Genomic DNA, 13159 nt, shown 5'->3' on the forward strand with positions numbered 1-13159 from the left:
CAATACCGAACCAGATACATCAAACGCTACTTAGTACTAACGACCGTATGTCCACCGCTCATCCTCAGCTTTAGCACCCACCAGGCCAAGCTTATTCAGAGGAATGTACATATATGTAGGTTAACATTAATAGAAAATGAAGGCAATGTGCACAGTGCATGTTAACATTAGTAGGGGATTACCATGGCTTTCATTAATCCTTTTTAAGCAGAAGAATACCCTGGATAAGAAGTCAGCTAGATAACTAAATGAAGTTAAACAGGAACTTTAGTCAAAGCAGGTGGCTGGTTACCTGCTCAATATTTCAACAAAAAAAAAAACCAAAAAAAAAAAACCAGCAGGATGCAGGTAGATGGTAACCATACTCTAATAAAACCCCTGGATTACTCATTGGTCAACATGCATAATTGTCAAATGTAAAATGTGTAAAATGAATGAATAGGTATGCACATACATATTACACTTCAAATTGTTATTTGTTCACTGCTACCAATCTATGAATCTATAACGCATGTTGATCACTACATGAAGTACTAGTATCATAAACATCACGGTGACAAACTTTCAGCAGATACTTGCAAACCGAACTCTGATGTTTATACATTCACATTACCTGGGAAACCAAAAACAATTTACACTGAACTGGATAGCAGATCCAATCATAACACAACATATCCCATATTAATCAGGTTTTGATTTAAACAGAGAGAAACAAGTTCCCAGAAAGCTATGTAATGGCTGGTACTCATTAATTCAAACTCCATTTTTTACTTGAACTAGAAATTCTGCTTTGAAAACACGCTGCATGTAATTAGCTTTTTCAATGCTATTTGAAGAGCCAAATTATTACACAACACTCTAAAAGCTGTGATAAGCCATTCTGACTTCTGTTTAATTAAAATGCAGCATATTGTTCATGTTTTCTTTCTCTACACTGAATTCACCGTCAATTACAGTGGAAGCAAAAACGTTTGAAGTTGGCTTTCATCTGGAGGGGGGTTTCCTTGGTGCATGGTTTCCGGGGAGGAAATGTACATAGTGTAGCCATAAAACAGCCATCACAAAACACTCTCGCCCAAGCTGGCCCACATGATAACTAGAAACCTCCGCCTAAAGAAAAAGGCCCATTTCCTGAGAGTTTGGCTTCCACATGTCAGTGTGTAGCCATAGTGCATTCTCCATAGACTGGACAGTCGCCAGTGCTCAGTTCTGCTCTGTACATCTTTTATTAACGCTAACCCTGAGGCAGACAGATCGATATGGTTTCAGAAGCTGTAAAATTAATCAAATCTAACAACTGTAGCCAAACTGTGTAGGTTTGGTCCTTATACAGATCCTTTATATACATTAACGTATATGTCAGTGCATCTGAACACAAATGATTAAGTCTATGACGTACATATACAGCTTTTTTTTCCTCTTGAATTTCGAAAAATACATTATAAATTAGCTTTCCTTGAACCAATACCACATACAGTACATAATTTGTTCAAATCGGTGGACAGAAGACTTGGTGCATTGTCTGGACAGTCTAATAAACCAGGCCCTATACACATACATGTAGGTACATGTACATAGTCTGGCCATTTAACCCTGGGAGAGTAATACCATAAAAATAACCACAAGATATTTGACTTCCCGGAGGAATGCAAGGATGGAGTCTGAAATTCTGATTTTCCTTCATGACACTGCTGAATTGATATACATGCACCTGTTATTTACAGTATTTATTTGACATGTTCAGAAAATTGAAATAATATTTGTTGAACAATATAATGTCAATGATATTGATCAAATGTTCTTTTTAACCTTGACCTAGTCAATGAAATAAACACTGCAAATAACATAAATCTTGACAGATGCATGCACACTGACCCTTTAGTTTAGAATAGTTCAGATAGAATTTACAGACATTTGCATGTAAAATGTAAGTCAGTTTTGATCTCTGGGATTGGGTGATGAGAGTCGCAATGTGCCATAACACTATATTCCCATAATGATCTCCATGTACATGGAGGTGTCAGTGTATTACGTACGTACATGGAGACGTCAGTATAATACGTATGTACATGGAGGTGTCAGTGTATTACGTATGTACATGGAGGTGTCAGTGTATTACGTACGTACATGGAGACGTCAGTATAATACGTATGTACATGGAGGTGTCAGTGTATTACGTATGTACATGGAGATGTCAGTGTATTACGTATGTACATGGAGGTGTCAGTGTATTACGTATGTACATGGAGATGTCAGTGTATTACGTATGTACATGGAGACGTCAGTATAATAGGTATGTACATGGAGGTGTCAGTGTATTACGTATGTACATGGAGGTGTCAGTGTATTACGTATGTACATGGACGCGTCAGTGTATTACGTATGTACATGGAGGCGTCAGTGTATTACGTATGTACATGGAGGCGTCAGTGTATTACGTATGTACATGGAGACGTCAGTATAATAGGTATGTACATGGAGGTGTCAGTGTATTACGTATGTACATGGAGACGTCAGTATAATAGGTATGTACATGGAGGCGTCAGTGTATTACGTATGTACATGGAGGTGTCAGTGTATTACGTATGTACATGGAGACGTCAGTATAATACGTATGTACATGGAGGCGTCAGTGTATTACGTATGTACATGGACGCGTCAGTGTATTACGTATGTACATGGCGATGTCAGTGTATTACGTACTATGTTATTACATATTATGTAGACCACAATTTTATCCGCTACAAGGTAACAGTATCTCGGCTTGGATAGTCAATCCACAGAGGCGGAGGGTTGACTAGAGAATTAGAGCGCATCCAGGAACTCATTTCTTCATTACCACGACCGATCAACCCGCCTCCTCAGTCTCCAAATGGTATTGGTAATCATTAGCGGATGGGCCGCCGCTGGCCCAGGCCGGGCCTTCAGATCCCAGCTCAATGTACACAGGTTGGCCCCCAGAGATTACATTGGACGAATCATACATGTCCACAGTGACAGGATACACCATCAGACTGACAGTGACCACCAAATATCCAATGAACACACAATAATACATAATCACACTACCTACGCTGATTATTGCCAAATCAAGCAAAACCAGTTGGCCAGTTAATTGCAGTTTGAATACATGTAGACAAGGTGATCTTAGCATTGTACTCTTCATTATTATGACAGTAATTTGACTGTATACATACATGTACACACGAATGATATCAGGGATGAGACAGACTCTGGCATGAAAAAGAGGAAACTATACCTCACACTCACGCATTTCTAAATTAAATTCTGAACATATTTTTGATGTATTTTTTGTATAAATAAGAGGAATTCCTCCAAAAAGAGGACAAATCATGCCTGTGATATTTGTCTGATTGAGGCCTACATGTAGTGTGTAAAATGTCTTATTTATTAATATGAATGGGTTTAATACCATACTTAAGGATTCCAAAATCTGATCAAATCTATGCTGCAAACATAGTAAAATAAATATTTCTTCCTGACTTCAAATCAGGCCATGAAAAAGGCTGACCAAAATCTAGATTGGGCATGTTAAACTGTCAAGTCGAACCAAATGATGGTAAATGTACTCAAAGACTTTTTTCCTTCTTCTCTATTGCTTTTTTTCTGGACAGCTGTGAAACTCCATTTAGCACTTAATCAGCTTTTTCTCCTCGTGACTTTGATGTAATTACATGTGATAAAGTCTTAAGAAGATGTTTCAACTAACAAGCAGATTCTGTATTCATCACAATGTCCAAGTGTTCCAGCAAACTGAACTCTAGATCTAAAACCAAATGCTGATCAGGCACATGTACATGTATGTCCTGATTTAAGGAGAAAATTTAAAAAACCACAGAAGAATTTTCGATCACATGCATCGGGAAGAAATGTAGCTTGACTAGCTGCCTGTCGCAGAGAAAAAGCAGGTCATTGCACCTTATCGCTAGCCAGTCTTAAACTAATCAAGCAAACTCTAAAAACAATACCAGATGCGTTTATAATGTAATTAAAGGTAACAGTGCCTCTGGGGTTAAATCAATCTCCACTCCTTCCCATCACCACTTTTCTCGTGTCAGCAAAAATTCTTGGAATGGAGCAAATAGTAGAGGAAATCCAAAACTGCATATCTCCTAAAACAGCAATATTTTTTCTTTTTTGACAGTTCTTGAAAATTGTTACACAAAACATGTCTTTCGTTTCAAAGCACACTTTTTTCATGCCTTCCATTCACTTTTTTCTTCCTGAAATTTATGAAACAAATATGAATTACAGGTGCATGCAACACTGGGCAGAGTAACTTAAAATAATGGACACAGCTTATTAATGTAAAAGATCATTATGTACATGTGAAGAATGCAAAGCACATGTAATGACAATGGTTCTGAATGCTTCAGGCTTCATTCCATAAAAATGGTAAAGTTGCCTGCATTGTCATGTAACATTCAATCTGATTTTGGCAGCTCCGTTCAAGCCCTAAACCGTCCACAAATTTGATCACAAATACAGTACATTTTTTTGACATATTAAACGAATGTTGTCTCATCTGGACAGGTTATTTTAGAATTTCTGTGAAGTTCACATGTACCCTGCCCCTAAGCAATATAGTTGTGTCTTCATAACCTTACATGTTGTTTTCAAATTGTAGCTAATGTTACACTTTACAGATAAAATGTTTTGAGGATTTCTGTAATTTACAACAGGAATGACCTTAAGTGACTACATGTACATTTAGTTCCATCTTTCAGTTACAATGACACTTGAAAATGCAGCATTTCATTTGTACTACACAAAAAGCTTTAGACAGACCTTGGTAAAACCCAGCAACTAGGCATTTAAAAATGGGAGCATGACAGAATGTACAATCTGGGCACGCACATGTACATCGGTAGGCTCCGCGATTCACTCATTTTGGCACATACATGTATGCATGGGTTCTATTGGTCAACAACTTCTCTGCAGTTGCAAACTGCATTCATAATATGCAATGATCTGCAACCCTGCAAAGCCAGGCTGAAACATTAGCAAGTTCTAGTTTTCTTTTATACACAGAAGAGGGTGTTGAGAGATGATGCAGGCCTCAGTGTGAAAGTGAGCCCTACCCCTGGCAACTATTTATTCTCCAGTATCGATCAGGCTACATCAGCTCTCATTAGTAGAACCTATACAACTGGTGATATGTAATCTACCAGCACCATTACCCCAGCACAGTGCTTTTGTTGCCTCGGCAGCAGTCAACAATAATGGAAATATGAATCATGGTTTAGCAAATATTTGCCCCGGTGATAGTTGTTGGTGTGCCCACAACTTCTAACTCCTTTCCCAGGACCGGGTCATTATGACTAAGATTTGTATGTAAATGTGCCGTATGTTGGAAAGTTTCTATCTGCAGGCTGGTTTCTGTCAATATGGCATTCCGGCACATGTTTGGCCTGTCCCAGATTCCGAAAGAGGATCAGATAGGAATTAACCACAAAGAATCATACATACAACTGCTAAATGTTGTTGATTTGTACTTGACCCATGTTTGACTTCATCGCTTGACCTTCATTTTGTAAAAGGTGTTCAAAGAAAAACAGCCAAGCCTTGACAACTTTCTTAATTATTTCCACACCAGTGTGGAACCGACCGAGCCGCTGTCTTTACGCCTGACAATGATGCATGAGGATCATTATGTTACTTGATGAAAATTCCTTGGCTGAATTAACGTAGTCTGGATGAAGATCTATGGGTTCTCATAAAGAGAAGGTATTTAGTAGTGGGCAAAGGCTGTGTTCACCTAAGCATAGAATGTTCTGACCCTTCCACAACAGACCAGGGTTCTACTGTAATGCTTCAACCTTATCGCATGTTTGCAAAGTGTTTAATCATGCATATTCTGAGGGCATTATTTTGTGTAGACTGATAAAATCATAATTTTTGTGAAGCCTTAAATTGGAAGACTTTAAAATGCATGTAGTTTTGTCTTCAAAACCAAATTAAAAAGGTGCAGAAATCTGACTAAAGTTTGTTTTTCATATGCGAAAAGGTTGAGGAATTAGAGTAATGATGAACCAGCATGCCTTTCCCTTCATGCAGACTGACTCATGAACAAGTAGCACAAATGATTCATACACCTACATGTACATATCGCAAATGCACAATGAGAGGTATAATTGGTCAACCACCTGCAGGCATCCATTCAATGATTTTCACGAATTTAAATGACACGTCCCACACAATGCAGAAAATAAAGTGTTTTTGTGATTTTCTAATTTTCCCTTAACCTAAGAGTAAGCCATTACACTTCTGACAAATCACACATTCCCTTGGTGACATACTAAATATATACGTTTAAATATCCAATACTTTTCAGAAAGTGTTTCCTTTTTGTTTCTGTCTCCTTTACATGTACATTTGTACACTTACATAATGTTTAATGGGTGACATGACTGTCACACCGAATGTAAACAGGTTTCTTATAACACTTTGATAAAATATTCATTGTGGTTATAAATTTTGAAGCCTCTTAATATGACTTTGCTAAAAACCTTATAAAACTCTTACAAAATTACACAGGTTTGTTGTGATGTTTGCTGTACTCAGAAACATTAAAGTAGGAATAATGCATTTCAATTTCACTTAGAGCCATTGGGAATCAGGGCATGATAAAAGCCTACATGTATGGAGAGCAAGAAGTGCCAAAAAGCTCTGACACAAATGCAACACTTGACACATTCTGAGTAGAGTTCGGCTAAATGCTGTGTCATTCTCAGGAACCCCCTTATTTCTGTTGGGGAGAAAATGGACAATGGGGCACAAGGGTCGGGGAAGTGCTATTACATGTAGTCTTATGAGAGTATGCCGCAGACAGATATGCCTTCAGCCCTTTCAACAAACAAGGCTTTTTATGGACACAGTTGGTCAGGGAAGGGTGTGAAGTGAAATGAGCAGCGTGGCTAGTCACTGCTACTACTAAGCAATGAACACAAGCAATTGGTCTTTCTGGGCCGAGCGATGACCATGCATAACGCATGGATATAATCAGCCTTCGGCACTTCTTTTCAGCACGAAGAGGTAATTAAAGCTGGCAAGTCTTTGCCACTGAATGATATTGTTCTCTGATAGTACAAGTCCAGTCTTTAGGATGTTTAGATGCTGTGTTTTCATCAACACAAAGGGCTAATATGCATATTCACGGTCACTTCAGCTGTTGAATCTCAAGACCAAAGGAGCCTATTTAAACGTTTCAAACTTCCACTTAGAATCAATTTGAAAAAAAAAACAGGAATTGAAGCCTTTTTTACCTTTAACACTGCTTCCCATCTTCACTGACAACTGTACGGACATTGTAGGCCTACTAAAACTATAATTCAGCTTCCAAAAACAAATGCATAAACACTAATTGGCGCTAGATTGCCCAATATTTCCCCCCAACAGAAATCAGTTCCAGGCTGTGTAAAAACACACCATTCTCTGCTGTTAAACTGCTGTTGCTGTGAACTCCTTTTTTGCTTTACAAGCACAGAAACACATTTTTTCAGAAAACAACTGAACAGTACACTGCCCGGACGGACTTGCTTTAGTCGAGAAATGTTCGCCCCAAAGAAGATCATCGCTGAAAGATCATGTCTTAAATACATTTGCATACAATTTAGAGCACATCTGAAGGAGATACCACAGGTTGAACTATTCTTTTCCTGTTTGTCACCATTCATGCAGTTCCTAGGGCTTAGAGGTTTCAGCTTACTGGCTTTGAGAAGCCACATATCTCATTACAGCCAATGTTAAAAGACATTCATGGGCAGTGAACCTGAATGCATCTGAAATGTTCAGACAAGATAATCCTGACCTATAGCATCAATGCTGAAAAGTCTTCAGTGTCAAATACAAGATGACTGGATAAAGAAGCGTATGTTTGGTAAAGGAAGGTCAGGTCTCTATGGCTTAAGTGCGAATGACTCTGCGCACACTGATACAGTAATATTGAATCACTTCAATCTACACACCTCTCCCTCATCATTAATATGGTGGGTTCTGATGGGAGGGAACGTGACAATGACAATACTAGGTTGTTTCCACACCTTCTCTATCCCCCAGTCAGCCAGACAGGCAGCCTCCCAATGTCGGGCGGCTGTAGAACAGGTCACTCCACACAAACTAACATGGGTGGTGCTGGTTGCACTTTGTTATCTGTTCAGTCAAAAAAAAAAAAAAAAAAAAAAAAAAGAAGACAATTGATTCCTTCATTCTTTCCTATGAACAAGCTTAGCACGGGTTTAGCAAGTGCCATCAGGGACACCAATGGACAATCAATACCCATGGTAGCAGACTGGAAGCAGTCAAACACAGAAAATCATACTGCAAGCATTTCTACCACTTTGCCAATAGATTTCAGAATTCACACACTTCAATGTACGTGCATATCCCTCCCACTACATCGTCCACAGAGATAAACACCAGCACCCACATACTGTTTTAGATTTAACATGTGTAGACATACATGTACATACATGTACTGAGAATCTAATACATACGTGGAAAAAATGCACTGAAGAGAAAACGACGATGCCTTGAAAGGAGAGGATTTTATATTGATATTTATAATGGACATATTCTAAGTGTTCAACTCCATGAATTTTAGCGTTTTTGTCTTCTTATTTAGATCAGTGTAATTCACATACTGATAATGAAGGCAGTCAATCACCAGGCATTGTACAAACAAATCTGTTTCAATACCTCCATAGGATATAGTTTTGTAAGCTACATGTAAATCATTAATCCTTTCAGCAGATTATAGAAATAAAATCTCAAGTACTGTATGTCAAAGATTATGATTTTTGTCCTGAATTTTAAGAGGACAAGAGATTTAGTGTAACAATGTGTATTAGCATGGCTTAAATCTTTATCACAATCGATGCCTGTTTGAATTCCTCAGGGAAAGCCTTAAATACAGCTTGTACATTTATAACCTAGTAAGAATTCTATCAAAAAAATGAATTCCATAACATGAAAATCTAGTTGCTGGAAGAGTTAGAGAAAAGAGGATACAGAAAAAATGTCATGACAGGTTGCTGATAATCTGACAACGCCCCTTGAATACTGAGCTTGACAATGGATTAAATCACCATACTCAAAAAAGTCAATAGTAGTAATTCTTGTTTGTCTCAGAATTACTTGTTCTGGTACATCTAGTACAGACATTGCGTACAATATTTTAATGTATTTGTTTGCTGTCATTTTTACAGTGATACATACTTTTTTTTTTAAAATTTCTTATACATTATCTGTATGTATATTTTCCACCAGAACAAGTTTTCATCTCAGGTACCCTTGAGCTCAGGTTTATTTACAACAATCTACCTTTTGTCCAAGAAAGGAGTTATGCTCAAAAAGAAAACTACATCAAAAATACAGAAACTGCAGATATGGTTACAGTATGTGTTTCAAGTACATGTAAGCCTTCTGTTCATGTATGTATATAGTAACATACACACAGTGGCTAAACAAAAACTATATGTATATCCTACAAACCAAGTACAAGAATTATGGCATGGTGTGTATATGTACATTTAGTTGGGAGGGGGAGGGGTGGGGTAAGTTGGGGTGGTGCTGGAAACTGGACTGGCAATGAAGGTCAGCGGCTATATTCGTACTAAGATATAGCAGCTGTAAGGTCAGTTGTTATCAGTGGCTACTGATTTACACAGACATCATTAATCCTGGCTCAGCTAAGCCATATCAGTGGTGAAAACTCACCTAATAGACTGGGGTATATCCCTGGCAACATTTTCCCAACTTATCTACAGCTCTATCTGCATTGAGGATCAGGCTCTACCAATCAACTGCCCACTGATATTTCACTCAATAAAATTAGAGGTGTGCAGTTCTTAAGAATCATTTGGTATCAATTTTCTTCTGGCTGGCCTGCGAGCCTGCCATTAGTGCTGTGAATGCAGGTCTCATGCGAACTTGTCAATGGTAAGTCTTTAAAGGGGTAGGATAGATTACTGACCTGAACAACAACTTGTAATACATAAAGAAAAGAAAAAAACAAAAACCTTTTTCGTATGTATGCTTATATGAAAATCTACCATGTTGCTGGAGATTTCCATAAAGAAAAATGATTCAGGGCTCCTAGCCTCACTACAGGAATCTCCACGAATTGGTACCTGTACATGTGTACAATCTGTTGATAGTCGCATCAGGGTGATCTGCCCCTGCCTGTGGGGTCCATGTAATCTGCTACTGCCTGTATAAATATATATCCACCACTGACTGATAGGCTAACTGGCTTAGGTAAACACACTAGCTACAGTACATGGGGGGTGGAGGACTGAAAGCATAGTCCAGTTCTGTATGCAGTATAGAATGAGCTTCACACTGCTACTGGCTTAGAATACTCCACCTGTATCAGACAGTGACAATGACATTAATCCACATTTCCCCCTTACCCTCCAGACTTATCAGTCAGTGGTAATTTCTACCTAATCTTCCTCTACCTGTCAGCCGGGGCCCTTTTTTTAACAAAGTGGAAGTCGGCATTTCTGGGCTTTAGAAACGGAGCATTACATCAGTTGAGAGATGCGGATGTAGACGCTAAGTACAGCGTTAAAGCTTATGCCTATACAGTTCTGCCTCCTTCATTTCTACCTCTCAGACAAGCACAAAAACTCTCCACTACCAATTTACCACTAATCTAATCAGACCAAGTTAGTTCTTCTGATTTCATTCTCATTCTTGTCAAAGTCAGCAGCTGGGTTATCAGATTTTCATTAGCACATGGCCATATTCAACAGCCTCTCCCTAGTGCCTGGGCCCTGGGCTGCTGCTATCGGGTTGGCCTACACATTGGAATTCTCACTTCAAAGCCACGACTAAGCCTCAACCCTTGCCATTACCTGTGTACCTTGGGTCAATTACACCCATTTCAAACCTCAGATGTAAGATAAATAGTTTTGTAGGCATACATTAGGGAATGTAAACAGCTATGGCTGTGAAGAAAACAGGTCCATGTATATAGGTCCTGGTTAACCCAGGTGTTCATGCAGCTCCAGCCCCAACCAGCCAGACACCTGAGGGAGGGGAATACCGACTATGATGTCCTTATCACAGGTAGCCCTCGGCTTCTGGGTATGCCACATGTGCTCAATACGGTACTCTGCTACTAGACTAATTTAAACATTTTCTTTTGAATTCTGACCAACAGAAAAGTTTTCAAAATGATTTATATTTTATTGCTTCACATACATAAGAATGTATGATGAGTTTTTATATCAGCCTTGTTTTATTTCATTTAAATTGATTACACAGTTCCAGATTTTTCTTCACATTTATCCACAAGGATTACTTTGTACTGATATTTCACTGCAAATTTATAACAGAATTGACTACAGACCTCATTTTTCTGTCAGGGATTTGCTTAAGCTCTGTTTTCACACGCAAGAAATACTAAATTAAGTGATGAATGACGTCATTTCAGCTCTAAACATTTTTGCACAGTTGCCAGGAATTAAAATTTTGTTCTACTTATTACTCAGGTATCAGCTTTGGCAATTCAGTTGTGTACAACAACCCAAGAAATACAGTTATCAAATGTTGTGCTTGTATCAGGGAACGAGGCTGTCAAAGTTATTGTCCAGAAGTGACGGTGTAATTGAGTATTGATCTAATGATCCATAAACATCATTCCTATCGTTTTTTGACCTATTCCTATTTGTTATCCCGAATACTGACATGTGGCACATGGCAGAGACAAGTTGAGATGACTGGACAGAAATGTCTGCCAATCCTCCCCTCCCAACCCCCAATTTCTTCTTTCTCAGGTGGCTAATTGGCTGGAACTGGTCTCTAACTAAGCTTAAGACGTATAGGTAATGGAAACTAATGAGGTAAGAAAAGCTGTACTCACCCTCTGTCTTGACAAGCCCGAGACAATGTGCTGCCAAGAGCAAGAGCCCGGCGGCATACAACGTCATACCTACAGCATTAGCACTGCGCACACCTTACCTAGAATGAAGAAACATCAAGACAAAACTGGTCAGTGGTTACCGGTACAATGGCTTCCTATCAAGGCTTCCTACACCACACAAGATTCTTGGGTTCGGGTTAGTGGGCGATGTCTTGGCCGCCAGGAAGGGATGGGGAACGGGCCGGGATTAGTATGGAGACCACCACCAACAGATTGAGGAAGACGATAGATCCTTAGGTAGAAGATCGTAGTGTAGAGAGGACGAAGTTGGGTTCACAGAACCTCCTACCCCTCAGCCATCCCTCATTAATAAGGCAGCTTTATAGCAGCATCTCTATACTGAGCAGTGCTTGGCAGGGCCAGCTACTCCTCTAGCCCTTACACAGCACACACTACTCACGACTGATACACTGAACAGGGCATATCCTCCTTAGCCCAGCATACAGACACACAGACAGAGGCCGGACATAACAGGTAGATTCCTCACTGTTCAGTCCTCACGCTGACCACTGCTAAGATTACGGGTGGGAAATCTCCTGTCCTATCCTTCAATAATCAAGGGGACTCACTTCACCAACATAATACTGAGTAGGGCAACCCGAGGGCATACTGCATTATACATGAGATCCATGTGACTGGGGGTGGCCAGGGTCTTCCAGCACTGGCAACCAATCAGGGATTAAGTTACGTATCAACTTCAAAGTATTCATTACAACACACTATTGTTCTGTACACAATAAGACGGGGTCATTTAGCCTTCAAGACCTTCACTTTAAGGGCTGCTGCTATTGATGTTGACATATGTTGCCTGCTAGGTTGTGCATGGGGCGGTCCTGTAAGATTGGCTGGACTCACACTGTAGGACGCTAACCCATATATAAGGCTGCAAAGCACTCTCCCCCACACACACCCATGTACATGATGTGCCCTGTCATATAAACCCACACTGCATTAGGCCACCGTTACCTTGTTACCACCACACAGAGGAATATCTAATGAAACAATGGAGTATGTGACAATGATTACTTCTTAGCTGTGGGTTGGGGTTTCCACTAACCGACTCTGGAGACAGTATTGATTATCAGCGGCCCACATGACATTTAGGTGACGATTTCTTCACAGCCGGTCTCGTCCACTGCGAGTAAACAGGCTTCAATATTGCCACGCTAATACTACAATGTCGTCTGTCGCTTTACTAGTACACCAACT

The 13159-nt window shown here is 39.5% G+C and overlaps 1 protein-coding gene across 2 annotated transcripts in view; it reads right to left on the minus strand.

Annotated features, from left to right (window-relative positions):
* Positions 1–13159, minus strand: part of LOC135471941 (tyrosine-protein phosphatase Lar-like) — a 187020-nt gene that overhangs the window by 99768 nt on the left and 74093 nt on the right. For both annotated transcript variants that reach the window (XM_064751391.1, XM_064751390.1), the window contains exon 3: positions 11891–11988. In XM_064751391.1, coding sequence (XP_064607461.1) covers positions 11891–11957 — 67 coding nt within the window. In that variant the 5' untranslated portion in view covers positions 11958–11988. The remainder of the gene's footprint in view (positions 1–11890; positions 11989–13159) is intronic.

This window comes from Liolophura sinensis, chromosome 7 (genome assembly GCF_032854445.1).
Source record: "Liolophura sinensis isolate JHLJ2023 chromosome 7, CUHK_Ljap_v2, whole genome shotgun sequence".
NCBI lineage: Eukaryota > Metazoa > Mollusca > Polyplacophora > Chitonida > Chitonidae > Liolophura > Liolophura sinensis.